The 14,476-nt window shown below is 45.1% G+C and overlaps 1 protein-coding gene across 1 annotated transcript in view; it reads right to left on the bottom strand.

Moving 5' to 3' along the window:
• The window catches only part of SMS (spermine synthase), a 53,807-nt gene that overhangs the window by 24,053 nt on the left and 15,278 nt on the right, over positions 1 to 14,476 (bottom strand). Inside the window, exons 2-4 of the mRNA XM_027054597.1 lie at positions 5,599 to 5,719; positions 1,785 to 1,875; positions 1,181 to 1,245 (exon numbers count right to left, since the gene is read on the bottom strand). Of these exons, the coding sequence (XP_026910398.1) occupies positions 1,181 to 1,245; positions 1,785 to 1,875; positions 5,599 to 5,719 (277 nt within the window). The remainder of the gene's footprint in view (positions 1 to 1,180; positions 1,246 to 1,784; positions 1,876 to 5,598; positions 5,720 to 14,476) is intronic.

The following is a 14,476-nucleotide window of genomic DNA, read 5'->3' as shown; positions in this document are numbered from 1 at the left end:
GTGAACATATTTTTAAGGATAGGAAAGAGGGAAATATAGCTGCAGATGCATACACTGAACTTAGGCGGGATACACAAATCTAGGTACTCTGGCAGATTTCAACAAAGTGGGCAACTTGTGGACTGTTACACTCGTTTACTGGCAGTTCCCTGCTTTCTACCTTACCAGAGATCAAACAACTTTCTGGTTAAGCTTACATCAGCCCTGGAGCTTTCCTATGGGCTGAGGAACTCAGCATGCTGAGCAATTCAGTCCTTACACATCCTCGGTCTTGCCAAAATGAATTCCCTCTTCTAGAAAGTGCTGTCAACTAGGGAAATCTGTATTCTGGTCGCTTCCATCAGTGGTAGTGCAACCTTGGTGCAGTGTGTTTGCTGTTGTGAGTAATGGGCCAGCCTCCTACTCCTGGGGCCTGATAAGGAGCCACCCAGACAGGGAAGAGCAAACTGCTGAGAATTACCTGCTGGGCATCCATGATTCACTTCTATTCTTAATTCCCAGGACCCACCAGAGACTCTGTCCATTCCAACAAACGTCAAAACTGTTATTTCTATCAAAGCTCTTTTAACAATTGACATCACGGACAAATACCTCTACACTGTTCAAGAGAACTTTTGGTAGGGACAGAAACGTTCCTTATCTGTGCTATGCACTATGATAGTCACTAGCCATTAGCTACTAACAGGAGACTAGTGAGAGGAGAGGAATGGAACTATTTTTATTAACTGAAGTTTAAACAGCCAAAAACTGTCTTCATTACCATTTGAAAAGAACCGACCTGTGGCTGCTCAAAGTGGGTGGCCTCTCAATTCTTCCTATCTTGCAGTTACCTTACTTGAAAGCTGTGAGACAAATTTTCTGTCACCTCATCTTGTCCTGAATCTTAGAACTGAATTCCACTTGAGAGCGCAGAGTTCTGAGCAGAGAGAGCGCATTTTCACTTTACTGGACCAGGTTGGGAAGTCTTCTAACTCCCCTGTGACTGAGATGGAAGCCCCATCAGCTCTCTGCTTTATACAGTTCCAGCTCCTGAGACTCACTCCCTATCTCCTTTCTACCCTGTCTTGTTTGGGTGTGAGGCACCCGCTAGCTCAGGCTATCATGTTGCCAAAAGCAGCCCGTACTCAGGGACAACACGACCATTCCGATGATCTTACCCGACATTCAGGAGTGAACTTACCGCTTCACCCGCCCAGTACTGTCCGGACTCAATTCTTTCATTCTTTCTTCTACTTTGTTCAGAAGCTACAATTAAAAGAAAAGAAGTCAATGGGCTTACAGAACAGGCTAAGAGGTACACCGAAGTTACAGACCAGGAGGCTGAGGCCGTGGTGATAGACCTGTGCTTTTACTCCTGTCCTCCCCCATCCCTTCAGCAGCCTCCAGACCTGGCCCAGTTCCACACACCACACCAACCAGGCCTCAAGGTGCTGACCCAACCTCAGTCTAAGTCACCAGTGAAATAACGGGGAAGGGGAGAGCAGAAGAGTAAGGCACATAGAACATCCTGCTTAAAGGTGTACGTTCCATCCAGTGGCAACAAGTAAAATTACTCAGTATTCAAGCAGTCAAGGGAATGATGACAAGCCAGGTTCCTAACAATAACTGAGGAACAACTATTTTTCTTCTAAAATCATTGATCTGGAGGGAGGAAAGTTTAAAGTTAACTGGGTTGTCAGCAATTAAGTAAAATAACTTTACCATTAAAATAGACATTTAATGATCCTCAAATACTTATAATTACATCGAAGTAAATAAAAAGTCAATAAAAGTGAAAAACCAACACTGTCAACTTCTTGGCCTTGTGAATCACCATCATAACTCTGAAGGTCCAATAACACCAGTCCATGTGGGTAAATTCTCAAATTGGCAAAACTACAAAGGAAAGTATAATTTTAAGGTTAGGAATTGTATCATGGCATTCCCAAGAAAAAGACACCAACCCACCCAATTAAAAGGAAAGACCATTGCTCTTTTTTCCCCTAAATTACACAGTTAACCCTTTTGGTTTCTTAGGAGAGCCTCTTCTTGGGGGTGAGGGAGCCACCTATCAGGGAAGATTTAGATGGAGTCACCACATGCTAACGTTTTCACATAACAGGTTCTTGGGCCCAGAAAGTGATTCAGTAGCAAGTTCTGTGAACCTGATGATTTTTTTTTTTTCCAAAGTAAATTCTACCCCCAAAGTGGGACTCGAACACACGATCCTGAAATCAAGAGTCGCATGCTCTACCATCTGAGCCAGCCAGAAGCCCCTGTGAACCTGCTTTTTAAGAAGGTTCCCTGGCACATGATTGGGCCAGGTTTAGTAACCATGGCCTTAAGATGAAGGGAGGGTAGGAAAGGGCAAGTGGGTCCTCCCAATTAACTTTCAGAGAGTTCAAACCAGAGCCTTGTTTTTCTGACTGCAAGCAGGTGGTGGTTAAACTGACTTAGTTGTGGATTGGCACACCCCAGCCCTATACTGCAAACCAGATCCAGCCCGCAAGCTGTTTTGCAAAGCCTGCAGATTAAGAATGGTTTTTACATTTTTTAAAGAGTTGTTTAAAAAAGAGAGAGAGAATGTGACAGACACTTAAGTGGCTTCTTACAAAAAAGCTTTCTGACCCCTAATTTGGTGAATCTGCACATTTTTCTTAAAATGTCAGAGTGTATCACATCTAATAGAAGTTAATTATTTGGAAAAACTTCTGTTTCAATCATACACGTGTATCTGTACTGCATAGACACAGAGGAATATGTACAGGGTTATGACATAAAATTACTTCCTAGCATAAGTTGTGGTTAAAGAAACATTTGAAACACACTAAATTAGAAGAATTCTGTTCAGAGAATACCGGCAGTGTGCTTAGATTAAAAAAATAAACACTACTAGTTAATTTTACCTTCAGCCCCAAAATCAAGTTCAGGCCCAGGAAAGCACAAATCAATTACATCTGAATGTAGCCAATCATCTTTCCTTGCCCCTCCACCACCAGCAGCACAAAGGACAGGGGCTGGGGATGGGGGAAGGGTAGAAAAACATCACTTTTAACCACCTGATTGATTCTAGCTGAGTCCTCTGCCAGAGAACTGCAGAAACACAGGAACACAGACAATGCGGGAAGTTAAGGTCTAGTAACAAACTCAACCATTAAAAACAGAAAGAAATAGAGAGGAAAATTTGTGGGGCGGAGGCCCCGCGGGGTGGAAAACATGTAAAAAGGTGGATGAGGATCAGGACCTCAGCATCACAATGTGGCCATTAGCCAGAAGTCAAGCCAGAAGCGGGTGCTGTCCCCCTGAGCCTGGTGGCCTGCCAACCACCCCCCACCACCACCACCAGTCCATGCCTGGGCGGGAGAAGTGAGGTTTCAGGACAGGAACCACAGGGATGAGTCCCAGTTGACCAAGCAAAAGAAGAGGGAGACCAATGTGGAAAATAAGTTTTTAAACAAAGCAAGTTGGGGAGCCTTGGTGGCTCAGATGGTTAGGCATCTGACCAGCTCAGGTCATGATCTCAAGGTTTGTGAGTTCAAGCCCCACACAGGGCTTTCTGCTATCAGCACAGCCTGCTTCAGACCCTCTGTTTCCCTCTCTCTATGCCCCTCCCCTGCTTGCGTGCTCTCTAAGTAAAAACATTTAAAATAACCATGTTAATTTTCATTTTTTCTGCTTTCAGAAGCAAACAGCTCTTGTCACTCAAAATTCCCTTCCAGGAAGAATTCTAGACTCCCTAGACAACGGGAATTGGTGTATATGGTACAAGATTCAAGAAATGAGGTACAGAAGTAGGCAGGGCCTGGCTGCAAAGGCAGTTAGGAGACTGTTACGAGATTCAAGGCTTCACCTAGAGTGGAAAAGGAGCCTCCTGGGGCGGCAGGGTGACATGGCTCAATTTGCTGTGGTTCCCAAAGGATGGCCCATACCCAGGACAGCAAGAGACCATGGCAGGAAGGTGGAGAAAAGAGGCCAGGACAGAGAGGGACTGAATGCAAACCTGCAGGAGCTGGATCAAGGACAGCTGCAAACCTCTACTTCCAGGAAATGTGCTGTTAACTGGGTCAGAGCATGGACCAGGGGAGGCAGGAGAGTTTGGTGGTGATGTTGATTTGGGGTCAAATCAACATCTTCCTTGAGGAAAAAATTATTTTAGATACATTTGAGGTATCTGCTAAACACATACATGGAGATTTGCTACATAGTTAGAAATACATATCTGGGCTTGGGGAGAGAGGAGCTGGGAAGTCTTTGAGAGGCATCAAGAGAGGGAAGTCCATTACCCCCATGGGGTGGACCATGTTGACTTATACAGAGAATAATGAAAGGGCGGGGCGGGGGGCATTCTAAGAAGTTTCCCTCATCTTCCAGCATTGCCTTCTGAACCTCTGTAAGAGCATGGGGGTGGTTATTTTTTCTTTCAATAGAAAAACAAGTGAGAGAACATGGGACATTAATGAAACCATGTGGAATTCTAGTACTTTGTACCTTGGGGGAATGGAATTAAAGTCACTGAAAATACCCAGGAGTTCACATTTTAAAATTAACAGGGCAGGGGCACCTGGGTGGCTCAGTTGGTTAAGCGTCCGACTTTGGCTCAGGTCATGATCTCACAGTTCATAGGTTCGAGCCCCGCATCAGACTCTGTTCTGACAGCTCGGAGCCTGGAGCCTACTTCAGATTCTGTGTCTCCCTCTCTCTCTGACCCTGCCCCGCTTGTGCTCTGTCTCTCTCTCTCTCAAAAATAAATAATAAACATTAAAAAAAATTTAATGTTTTAAATTAATAGTGCAAATCACTAAGAATCTTACTAGTTTCCACGCTAAACCAGACAAGATAGAATACAAACCTAGACTTAGGAGAGCACAAAGAGCTCAACACACTGGCAGCTTCTTATCGGTCAGTTCTTAATTTAGGTTTCCTTTCCAACTCCCAGAACATATTGGCTTTCATCTACATACTGATTATGTAAAGTCTAGATAGTCTATAGAGTCTTAAGGAAAAAAAAAACTTGAAATCTTGGATCTCTTCATCTTGCTGTCAACCTTCTTGCAGACATTCTCATCCTGCATTTGACCATGGTCTGCATTAATTGATAATAACTTATAACCGTGCTAATCGCAGTGGGATTCACAGTGGTGTCAGCCGACCAGCACCACCAGCACTCCCTGGGAGCTTGCTGGAAATGCCATTTAGGGTGCTGCCCCAGAGCAGTATACTGCATCAGAAATTCTTGGAGTGGGGCCCAGGAATCTTTTAACCAAGTCTGAATCATGGCCTGCCAGTTCACAGTGCTTATGCTGCCCAGGGGGGTTCTGGGTCCTGGCCACACAGCCGAATCATCTAGGCAGGGGAGTTTGGAAAAATACTGATGCCCAGTGGCCTCAATCTCTGGGAGAATGACTGGGGTAATGGCATCTTGTGAAAGCGCTCCCAGACGAGTCTACTGTGCAGTTAGGGCTGAGAAGCACTGAATTCTAGCTCCCTCGTACAAGGTGTCACAGGAGGAAATAAAAATACCTGGACACCACCCCACCACTGCCCTTTGCCCCCACCCTCCACCCCCCACCCCCAACTGAAGTACTCAGATCTGAAGAGCAGCACTCAAGGACACCTCACCTGCCGTTTTTGTTTATGTAGGTCGCTAAATAACCATGGTCTTGCCAGGTGTGCACCGACTCCGTCATCCCTTGCTCCTGGAAAATGGACTGGAGGCCTTTTAGAATGGTCTCACCATCAGCTAGAGAACAAGGGAGAGAAGGCAAGGTGGTCAGGATGAAGTACATTCCAGAGGAAAGCCAATGAGGCAGTTTGACGACCGAACTTTCTGAGAAAACCTGAACAAAGAGTTGCCAGTGTCACCTATCCCTTTTGTCATGAGCTGTGTAAACGTTCAACTCCATGAGGAGACACTACACAGATTACCAGGTAACACAATAAAGACACCAAAAAAACCCACAAAATAATTGTGCTGAGGATGCAGACATGTATTCAGCCAACTAGAGATGGCACAACAAAATATTTAGCCTAAACCAGAAATCAAAGATATGCAAATAAAGGAGCTTCTACTTTAGGGTAAATTAATGAGCATATACAGTCCTAGAAAGGGGATTCCATCCTCTGTTGATGGGTATTATAAATGACTTCAAAACTTTTGGTTCTATGTTCCAGATGTCTCACAGTAAGGATGGGTTGCTATTATAATTTGAAAAACATAAATCAAACAGGGCCACTCAGTAACTTATTTCTATATGGTAGAAACTGAACAACTCCATATGGGACAACCTGCTATGCAGTGTGAACCCCTCCTTGGCCAGAAGCCACTCTTCCCCCTCCCTCCCACCCACCCACCTCCAAAATGGAGCTCAATCAAGGTTACAGAAATTGCATTAATCTCTGAAGACTCACTTGAAGCCAGAATCTTCAAGAATATCCAACATTATGAGACTGAGAGGAAAGGCAAAATGCCATTTTTTCTCTTCTAGTTCTATATGCTAAGCAGTCATTTTCTGAGAAGGGTAAGATAAAAAACCGAGATGAGACTAAAGGAATTACTCTGTACTGGCCCATGAGCCCTGCACGGGCTGGTGCCTTTTCCACATAAAATAGCGGAGGCGGCAAAGCGTCAAAATGAAAAGTGGGTCTGTGACCTGAACCAAGGCAAAAGAAAAAACAGAAAGATTCACAGCTGACCACAGTGTGGTTTCACAAGAAAATTACACTAGAATTCCTTCCATAAACTAACTAGTGCCAAAACCTGGACTAGAAGTTAGTATTTTTTTCACTCTACATAGAATGTATCTCCAGTGATGTCTGGAACTATGTTCTAAAGACCTTCCAGAGCATAGTAAATGAAGACCACAAATGGGGTCAGAGGCCAAACTGGACAGCAGATATGTCTTATTCTGGCTGGCACAGACTTTTTTTAAAAATGTAAGTCAGTTGCCCCTTAAAAACCTGATTTCACCTGCCCCCCCCACCTGCAGTGGGTGGAATGGTGCCCCCCCCCACAAAGGATATGTCCACATACTAACCTCCAGAACCTGAAAATGTGACCTGATTTGGAAAAAGGGTTTTGCAGATGTAATTATGGATCTAGAGAGGAGATCATCTTGGATTATCCAGGTGGGCCCTAAATCCAATGACAAGTGCCCTTATGACAGAAAAGGAGACACAGGAGTAGGTGACAGAAAGACAAAAGTAGAGACTGAATTGATAACAGCCACAGGCTGAGAACACGGAAGAGCCATGAGAAGCTGGAAGAGGTAAGCAAGGACTCTCCCCTAGAACCTTTAGAAGGGACCACAGCCTTGCCAACAATTGTTTTGGATTTCTGGCCTCCAAAACTGGGAGAGAATAGGTTTCCGTTGTTTTAAGCCATCCAATTTGCAGCACTTTGTTACGGCAGCTCCGGAGGACTAATACACCCACCAAAATTCGTATTTTTAACATCACTTAACAAACAATAGTGGGGCGCCTGGGTGGCTCTGTCAGTTAAGCCTCTGACTTCCGCTCAGGTCATGATCTTGCGGTTGAGGAGTTTGAGTCCCGCGTCAGGCTCTCTGCTGTCAGCACAGAGACCACTTCGGATCCTCTGTCCACCCCTCTCTGCCCTTTTCTGCTCATCCTTTCTCTCTCTCTCAAAAGAAATAAACTTTAAAAAACAGCAAATAGCATAGCAAAAATGGCAGTGAAGGCATCATTTTTTAATCTTCCAAATCCCCAGAGACAGAGATATTAGGATAGCACAACTAAAACTCACGGACAACATTTAAAATAAAACTAGATGAGTGTGCACCCCCAAGCGCCCAAACAGGAGCAGGTAGAGACAAGCAAGTCACAACCTTGAGGCCTGTGTGGTACCAGCAATGGTGAGAGGAAGTGAGAAAGCAAAGGGGCTTCAAATTGCTCATAAAAACACCAGTTGGGGTTCATGCACAAGGAAGGGCTCTCCTCCTTTGAGAAGGCAGCACCCAGAAGGGACACAGTGAGAGAGAGCAGGGTACACAGTGAGAGAGAGCAGGATAGTTTATGGAGCCAGATAATGTCAGGGTGGCCAATCCCTATGACGAGCAAATGAAGGGAGGCTGCTTCTAGGGAAAAGCCCCCCATCAGGGAAAGACTACTGGAGCAGAATGCACACCACACCCACAGCATAAGCATCAACGAACACGAGTGGTGACCTCATGTCTCATTAGTCTAGCTCATTCCCACAGAACTATGCCTTTGGGAAACTCATTTGGCAGAAAATAGCTGGCTTCGCTATTCTGAAATTGGTTTCAGGAAATTAAAAGGGGGAAGCCTGAATTTTATCTGCTGAATTATATTCGGTTTTAAGACCGAAATCCACCCCCTAAAAAAATTCTGATTTCAAACTTCATAAAAAAGAACTGACCTTGTTCAGTGTGTTTGTCACTGAAGCCTGGTGGGGTCAAGCCACCATGGAAGTGACTGAGCTGCAGGGCGGGAAAGACAAGTATGCCCAGTGTGCCCGAGTCCCACATACCCCAAGCAGTACTTGCCCTGAATAGGAAAACCACTATGTCATTATTCAATCCCTCCTCGGCTAGAACAGATGTTTTCTGTTTCGAAAGTGTATAAAACAAATCATCACTCCTGGTAAATGGCCTCAAGACTGGGTCCTGCTGGCACATTAGAAAACAGAACACAAATCCCTCATGCCGGTGAAGGGGACAATCTAGACAGGGCCACCCTATCACTGGCCAGGCTGTACAGTGAATGAAGACCTCAGCTCCAAGGCTGAGCCAGGGCAAAACCTATCCCTTAGGCCAAGGAAAGGGAGATCTTTGATACACCTAAAACCCTTGTCTGCTGGCCAAACCCAGCATGGTGACCACCCCCCTTTTCTAACTGGCACTGGCAGAAAGGCACTGAGGGGGCTAATGGAGGCCCCCCATCCAGCCAGGTTTCAAACAGAAGAAAAACACATTATGAAAGAAACCCAATTGAGAGTGTTACTTATTTCTGTACTGTGGGCTTGCCCCTCAATTCAACACAAATATGCCAGGTCTGAATGTTCTTCCTGGCTGTCGCCACCGCCTGGTCCTTTGTGGGCAAAGAACATGCCAGCCCTGCCAAGGATACAGGGACTGTGCTTTTCTGCACTATCCTCCTGCTCTCTCCTCTCTTGTCATCCACATCACTCACAGTCCTTGGAGAAGACTGAGAAAGGGGAGCCAGAGCTGAACCAACTGCCCAGCAACTCTTTCCCAGAACCAAGGTTTTCAAATGAAAACAAAGCCATGAGGTGCCAGGGTGGCTTAGGCAGTTGGGTGTCCAACTCTTGATTTCGGCTCAGGTCATGATCCCTGGGTCATGGGATCGAGCGCCAAGGTGGGCCCCATACTAAGCAGGGAGCCTGCTTAAGATTCTCTCTCCTTCCCTTTGCCCCGTCCCCTGCTTGCTCTCTCTCCCTCGCACTCTAAATTTTTTTTTTAATTACAAAATAAATGAATAAAATAAAATGAAGCCAAAGACCTGAGCTCTGCTAGGTTTAATGATGTGGCTAGCTTGGTCATCTTAACCTCAGGTGTTCAATAAATGTTTTGCGGGGAAATGAATTTATTTCAGTTAGCTAAATTAATCATCCATATTGCTATATCTTTGCAGAGTTTCTAGAACTTCTAAATCAGTGATTTTCAATCCTAGCAGTGCATTATCATCACCTGGAGAGTTTTAAAAACCGGTATGTCACATCCTAGACCAATCAAATAAAAGTCTGGGGGTGGCACTCAGGCATCAGTATTTTTCAAAGCTCCCTGGGAAATTCCAATGCACAGCCATGGTTGAGAACCACTGATCTAAACCACTAGATAACAAGAATGAACAAGAAATCCCAGCTATTTCCAAACTAATTACACTCGAGTCACAAAAAGGTTATAGAAAATGTTGAACAAAGTCTGACAAAAACCCAAACTCCTTACTAACTATAGCCACAGGTAGCCTAGGACATGCCCCAGAAAATGCTCTGCAGTTATTATCCAATTTCAACCTTTCATACCCATCTAGTAAGAAACATGTAACACAACCGAACAAAATATATTTGGCTATATCAGGGCTCCTCAACTGGTGATGACAACATATGGTGTGAAGGACTGTCTTGTGCCTCACAGGACCTTGGCAATCCCAGTCATACACACGACATGTGGGTAGTACCCCCCTTTGTTAAAAAAAAAAAAATTTAAGGGGGCGCCTGGGTGGCTCAGTCAGTTGAGTGACCAACTCTTGATTTTGGCTCAGGGAGGGCACTCTCTGTGTGATTGAGCCCCGCATCAGGCTCTGTGCTGACAGTGTGGTGCCTGCTTGGGATTCTGTCTCCCTCTCTTTCTGCCCCTCCTGTGTGCATGCATGCTCTCTCTCCCTCTCTCTGTCAAAAATAAATAAACAAACTTTAAAAAGTAAAAACAGGGACGCCTAGACGGCTCAGTTGGTTAAGCAACCGACTCTTGATTTTGGCTCAGGTCATAATCTCACGGTTTGTGTGATAGAGCCCCACATAGGGGTCTGTGCTGACACCAAAGCCTGCTTGGGATTCTCTCCCCCTCTCTCTCTGCCTCTCCCCTGCTTACGTGCTCGCTCATGTGCTCGCTCTCTCTCAAAATAAATACTTTAAAAAATAAATAAAAATAAATAAAAATAAATTTTTTTAAAAGACTCCACACCATCATTGCCCAGGGGCAGAAGTGGAGTGGGCAATACAATCCCTTGAGAACTACTAGTAAAACTGAGCCTGGGGTCAGAGCATATCCAAATTTGGGAACACAAAGACTGCAATGTCATAAATGCCTACAAACCAGAGAATTTGAAAGTAGATTCAAATGCTAAGAGATATAATCACACAGCTTTCAAGTAGGCATGGTAATCCAAACTAGGCTAATAAAATGTCGTTTGGCAGAAGTTCTTAAAAAAACTCTGGCCAGGCAAGAATGATGTACAACTAGTATACCACTCAGCCTTCCAAAGTGCTCAGCAACACAAGGACCTGTCCCAGGGCAAAATATGTCATTTGTCAACTAGACAACTCAATGCCCCCGTTTCCAGACCACTGCCCACTTTGAGTTTATTCAACAATAACTTTAAAAGAAATCAACTTAGAGGTCTGATCCAAATTACATACACCACTATCAAAAGAAAGGAAGGGAAGAGAAGAGAGAAAGGAAGGGAAGAGAAGAGAGAAAGGAAGGGAAGAGGGGGGTGAGGGGAGAAGAGCAGGGAATGAAGGCCCACATTTCATCTTCCTGCCTCATTTTCTCCCAGAGATTCACTCCTGGAGAGCTCTGACTGTGACTATCAGCTCCAGATGGCTGAATCCCAAATGCATATATCCAGCTGGAAGGTACCTCCTGCCTAAATGCTCGCCACACTGTCCCAGTCAAGTCTGAAAATGGGCTTGGACTTCTCTACTCCACCCCCCACTAGATGTTAATACCCTTGCCACTTAAAATCCCCCAGGAAGCTCCCCTTGAAACTTTTCCCACAAATCCCCCACCACAGCCTCTCTGCCCATCCAAGCTCACTGGCCAGGCACCCCTCACATACCTCACTTCCTCAACCATAAGATGCGGACACCACTTTGCAGATTTCCTGCAGGGAACCTGACACCAGTGTTCATTCCCTCCATCCCTCCTGGTCTAGTACTGCCATTTAATCATTGCTCCACTAGGTGGGCAGCCCCAGTCACAGTTCAGATCAGCTGCACCCACCCAGCTTACAAGCCCAAAACAATGAGTAAGGGATTCATGCTGAGTAAAAACCTAAGATACCCAGCACCCTGGCATAAAGAGGGGAAAACATGCTTCAGTCATACATATTCCCACTTCTTTCTTCCATTTTAAGTAATGGTCAAGATACTGTAACCTCCTTAACAAGATGAATTCCAGCAGAGGATGCCCTGAGGGGAGAAGCAATTGTCACACACCCAGAAAAAAAAACTCTGCAGGTTCTCTCTGCACCTGCAGACCCAACTTTGCATCTTTAAGTCCTTTCAACTTCAGAAACTTAAGTAAAGAAAACTGAGGACATAGGGTGTGTGTCAGTCACCTCTTGTGCAGGGCCGTCAGCCTGCCCGGCCATGGGCCAGAGCCCCAGTGGCCACCTCTGCAAAGTCAGGGGTTTGGAATGAGCGAATTTGCTCACATTCAAGCAGCATCTGGCTAGTGAAATTAGGAGACAAATTTCTATTCTTGCCAAACATATCTTTAATTATGAAGGCTGGAAATTCCACACGTCCCCATCAAGCCTCCGTCCCCCATTTCTTTGCTTCCTAGCTCTCCCTCACAATGGCTCAAGCTACTTCATAGCCAAGGGGTTGATTACTCCCATCATCGCACCATACCCAAGTGGTGGAGCCCAACTTCCGGCCTCCTTCCAGTTCGCGCCTACTGCACAGACCCTGGTACCTCCAGAGCCCCGTGCCTTACTCCACTTGACTCTCTGATCCCACTGGGTCTGTCTCCCCATCCCACTTCCCCTTTATGCTCAGGTCAGGGGCCACCCCGACCCCCCTCCTCCTTTCTGAGAGCCGTACTCCCCTAATGGGCAGTGGCAACAGAGAAGTCAGCAGCTCACAGCAAGGAGAAGCATCAACGCAGGCATCCTTTACCCAAAACCTGAGAATCTGATGTCAGAGAAGCTAAGAGCCAGTTTTGCGTTGTACAGTTTTCCTTCACACAAAACCAGCTTTCAGGTCACCTTGATAGGCTCCTAAACCTAAAGTGGAAGAAAAGGCAAACTGCATTCCAACACACTTTGAAGTCATTCAGGTATCTGCTTTAAAAATCCACTCAGGGGCGCCTGGATGGCTCAATCGTATAAGCGTCTCTTGGTTTCAGCTCAGGTCATGATCTCACGGTTTCTGAGTTCAAGCCCCACGTCGGACCAGACAGCACTGAGCTGGCTTGGGATTCTCTCTCTCTCCCTCTCTCTCTGTCCCTCCCCAGCTCCTGCTCTATCAAAATCAATAAATAAATAAATTTTGAAAAAAATAAAAGTCATTTATTAAATAAAATAAAAATCCACTCAGATGTCCTAATCTCAACAATGGTGGTAGTTACGTGACTGTATGCATTGGTCAAAACTATACACAAAATTTACTCAACATGAATTATATCAAGTTTAAAAAAATCATGGGGCACCTGGGTGGCTCAGGCGGTTAAACATCCGACTTCGGCTCAGGTCATGATCTTGGGGTTTGTGAGTTCAAGCCCCGCGTCAGTCTCTGTGCTGACAAGCTCAGCAGAGCCTGGAGCCAGCATGGGATTCTGTGTGTCTCCCTCTCTCTCTGCCCCTCCCCTGCTCATGCTCTGTCTCTCTCCCTTTCAAAAATAAATAAACATTAAAATAAACTCCATTCCAGGGGCATCTGGGGTGGCTCAGTTATGCATCTGGACTCTTGCTGATCTCAGCTCAGGTCTTGATCTCAGGGTTGGGAGTTCAAGCCCTAAGTTGGGCCCCAAGCTGAGCGTGAACCTACTTTATAAAAAAAAAAAAAAAATCTATTCCAGAGTTACCACCACCACTGGCATAACCACTCTGAGAATAACAAAATAGCACAGCATTCCTCATGGGCTCCCTCTCACCCAAGTGCGTGCTCACAAGTATTTAAGGGTATGAGAATATCTTTGAACTCACTTGGGATATGCTACATGTAATCACAAACATCAGTGTTGACAGGCAGCAAGCCCAGATTACTGAAATCAAGTGATATAGAGAGAAAACCTTCACATTTCACAAGAGCTCAACACTTAATCCAAAGCAAGTTCCAGGCTCTGAGCTGTCAGCACAGAGACCGACACAGGGCTCAAACCCATGAACTACAAGGTCATGACCTGAGCTCAAGTCGGTTGCTTAACCGACTGAGTCATCCAGGCACCCCCACTTTTTTTTTATTTTTAAATTTTAACAAAGGGTCTTGTGCATCAGGAGACTTCTCAGACATTCAGAAGCCTAATAAATTTCCAAGGATTAAAGTGAAGGTCAAGCATGTGGTTCCTTGGGCTATCTTACGGCTTGGTCTTCTGGTCCCACATCCAGTTCTTTTTACAACAGCTGCAAGATGATTAATCTGACACAAAACCCAAGACGACAGCAATGTTCAGAGCAGCATGTTTCATAATAATGAAAAAGTGGAAACACCCCAATTGTCCATCAAGCTATAAATGGATAAACAAAACGTGGTATATCCATACCATGAACTATTATTCAGCCATAAAAGGAATGCAATATTGATATACGCTACAACATGGATGACATGATGCTAAGTGAAAGAAATCAGTCACAAAGGACCACATATTGAAGGAGTCCATTTATATGACATAGCCAGAAAAGGTATATCCCTACACATTAAAAGCAAATGAGCGCATGCCAGAGACTGGGAGGAACAAGAGGCTAGGAGGAATAGGGATGATAGCTAAGGGATACACATTTCTTTCTGGGGTGATGAAAATGTTCTAAAATGTGGTGATGGTCACACAAAACA

Source organism: Acinonyx jubatus, chromosome X, assembly GCF_027475565.1.
Source record: "Acinonyx jubatus isolate Ajub_Pintada_27869175 chromosome X, VMU_Ajub_asm_v1.0, whole genome shotgun sequence".
NCBI classification, from domain to species: domain Eukaryota; kingdom Metazoa; phylum Chordata; class Mammalia; order Carnivora; family Felidae; genus Acinonyx; species Acinonyx jubatus.
This window is presented reverse-complemented; position numbering and strand designations above follow the sequence as displayed.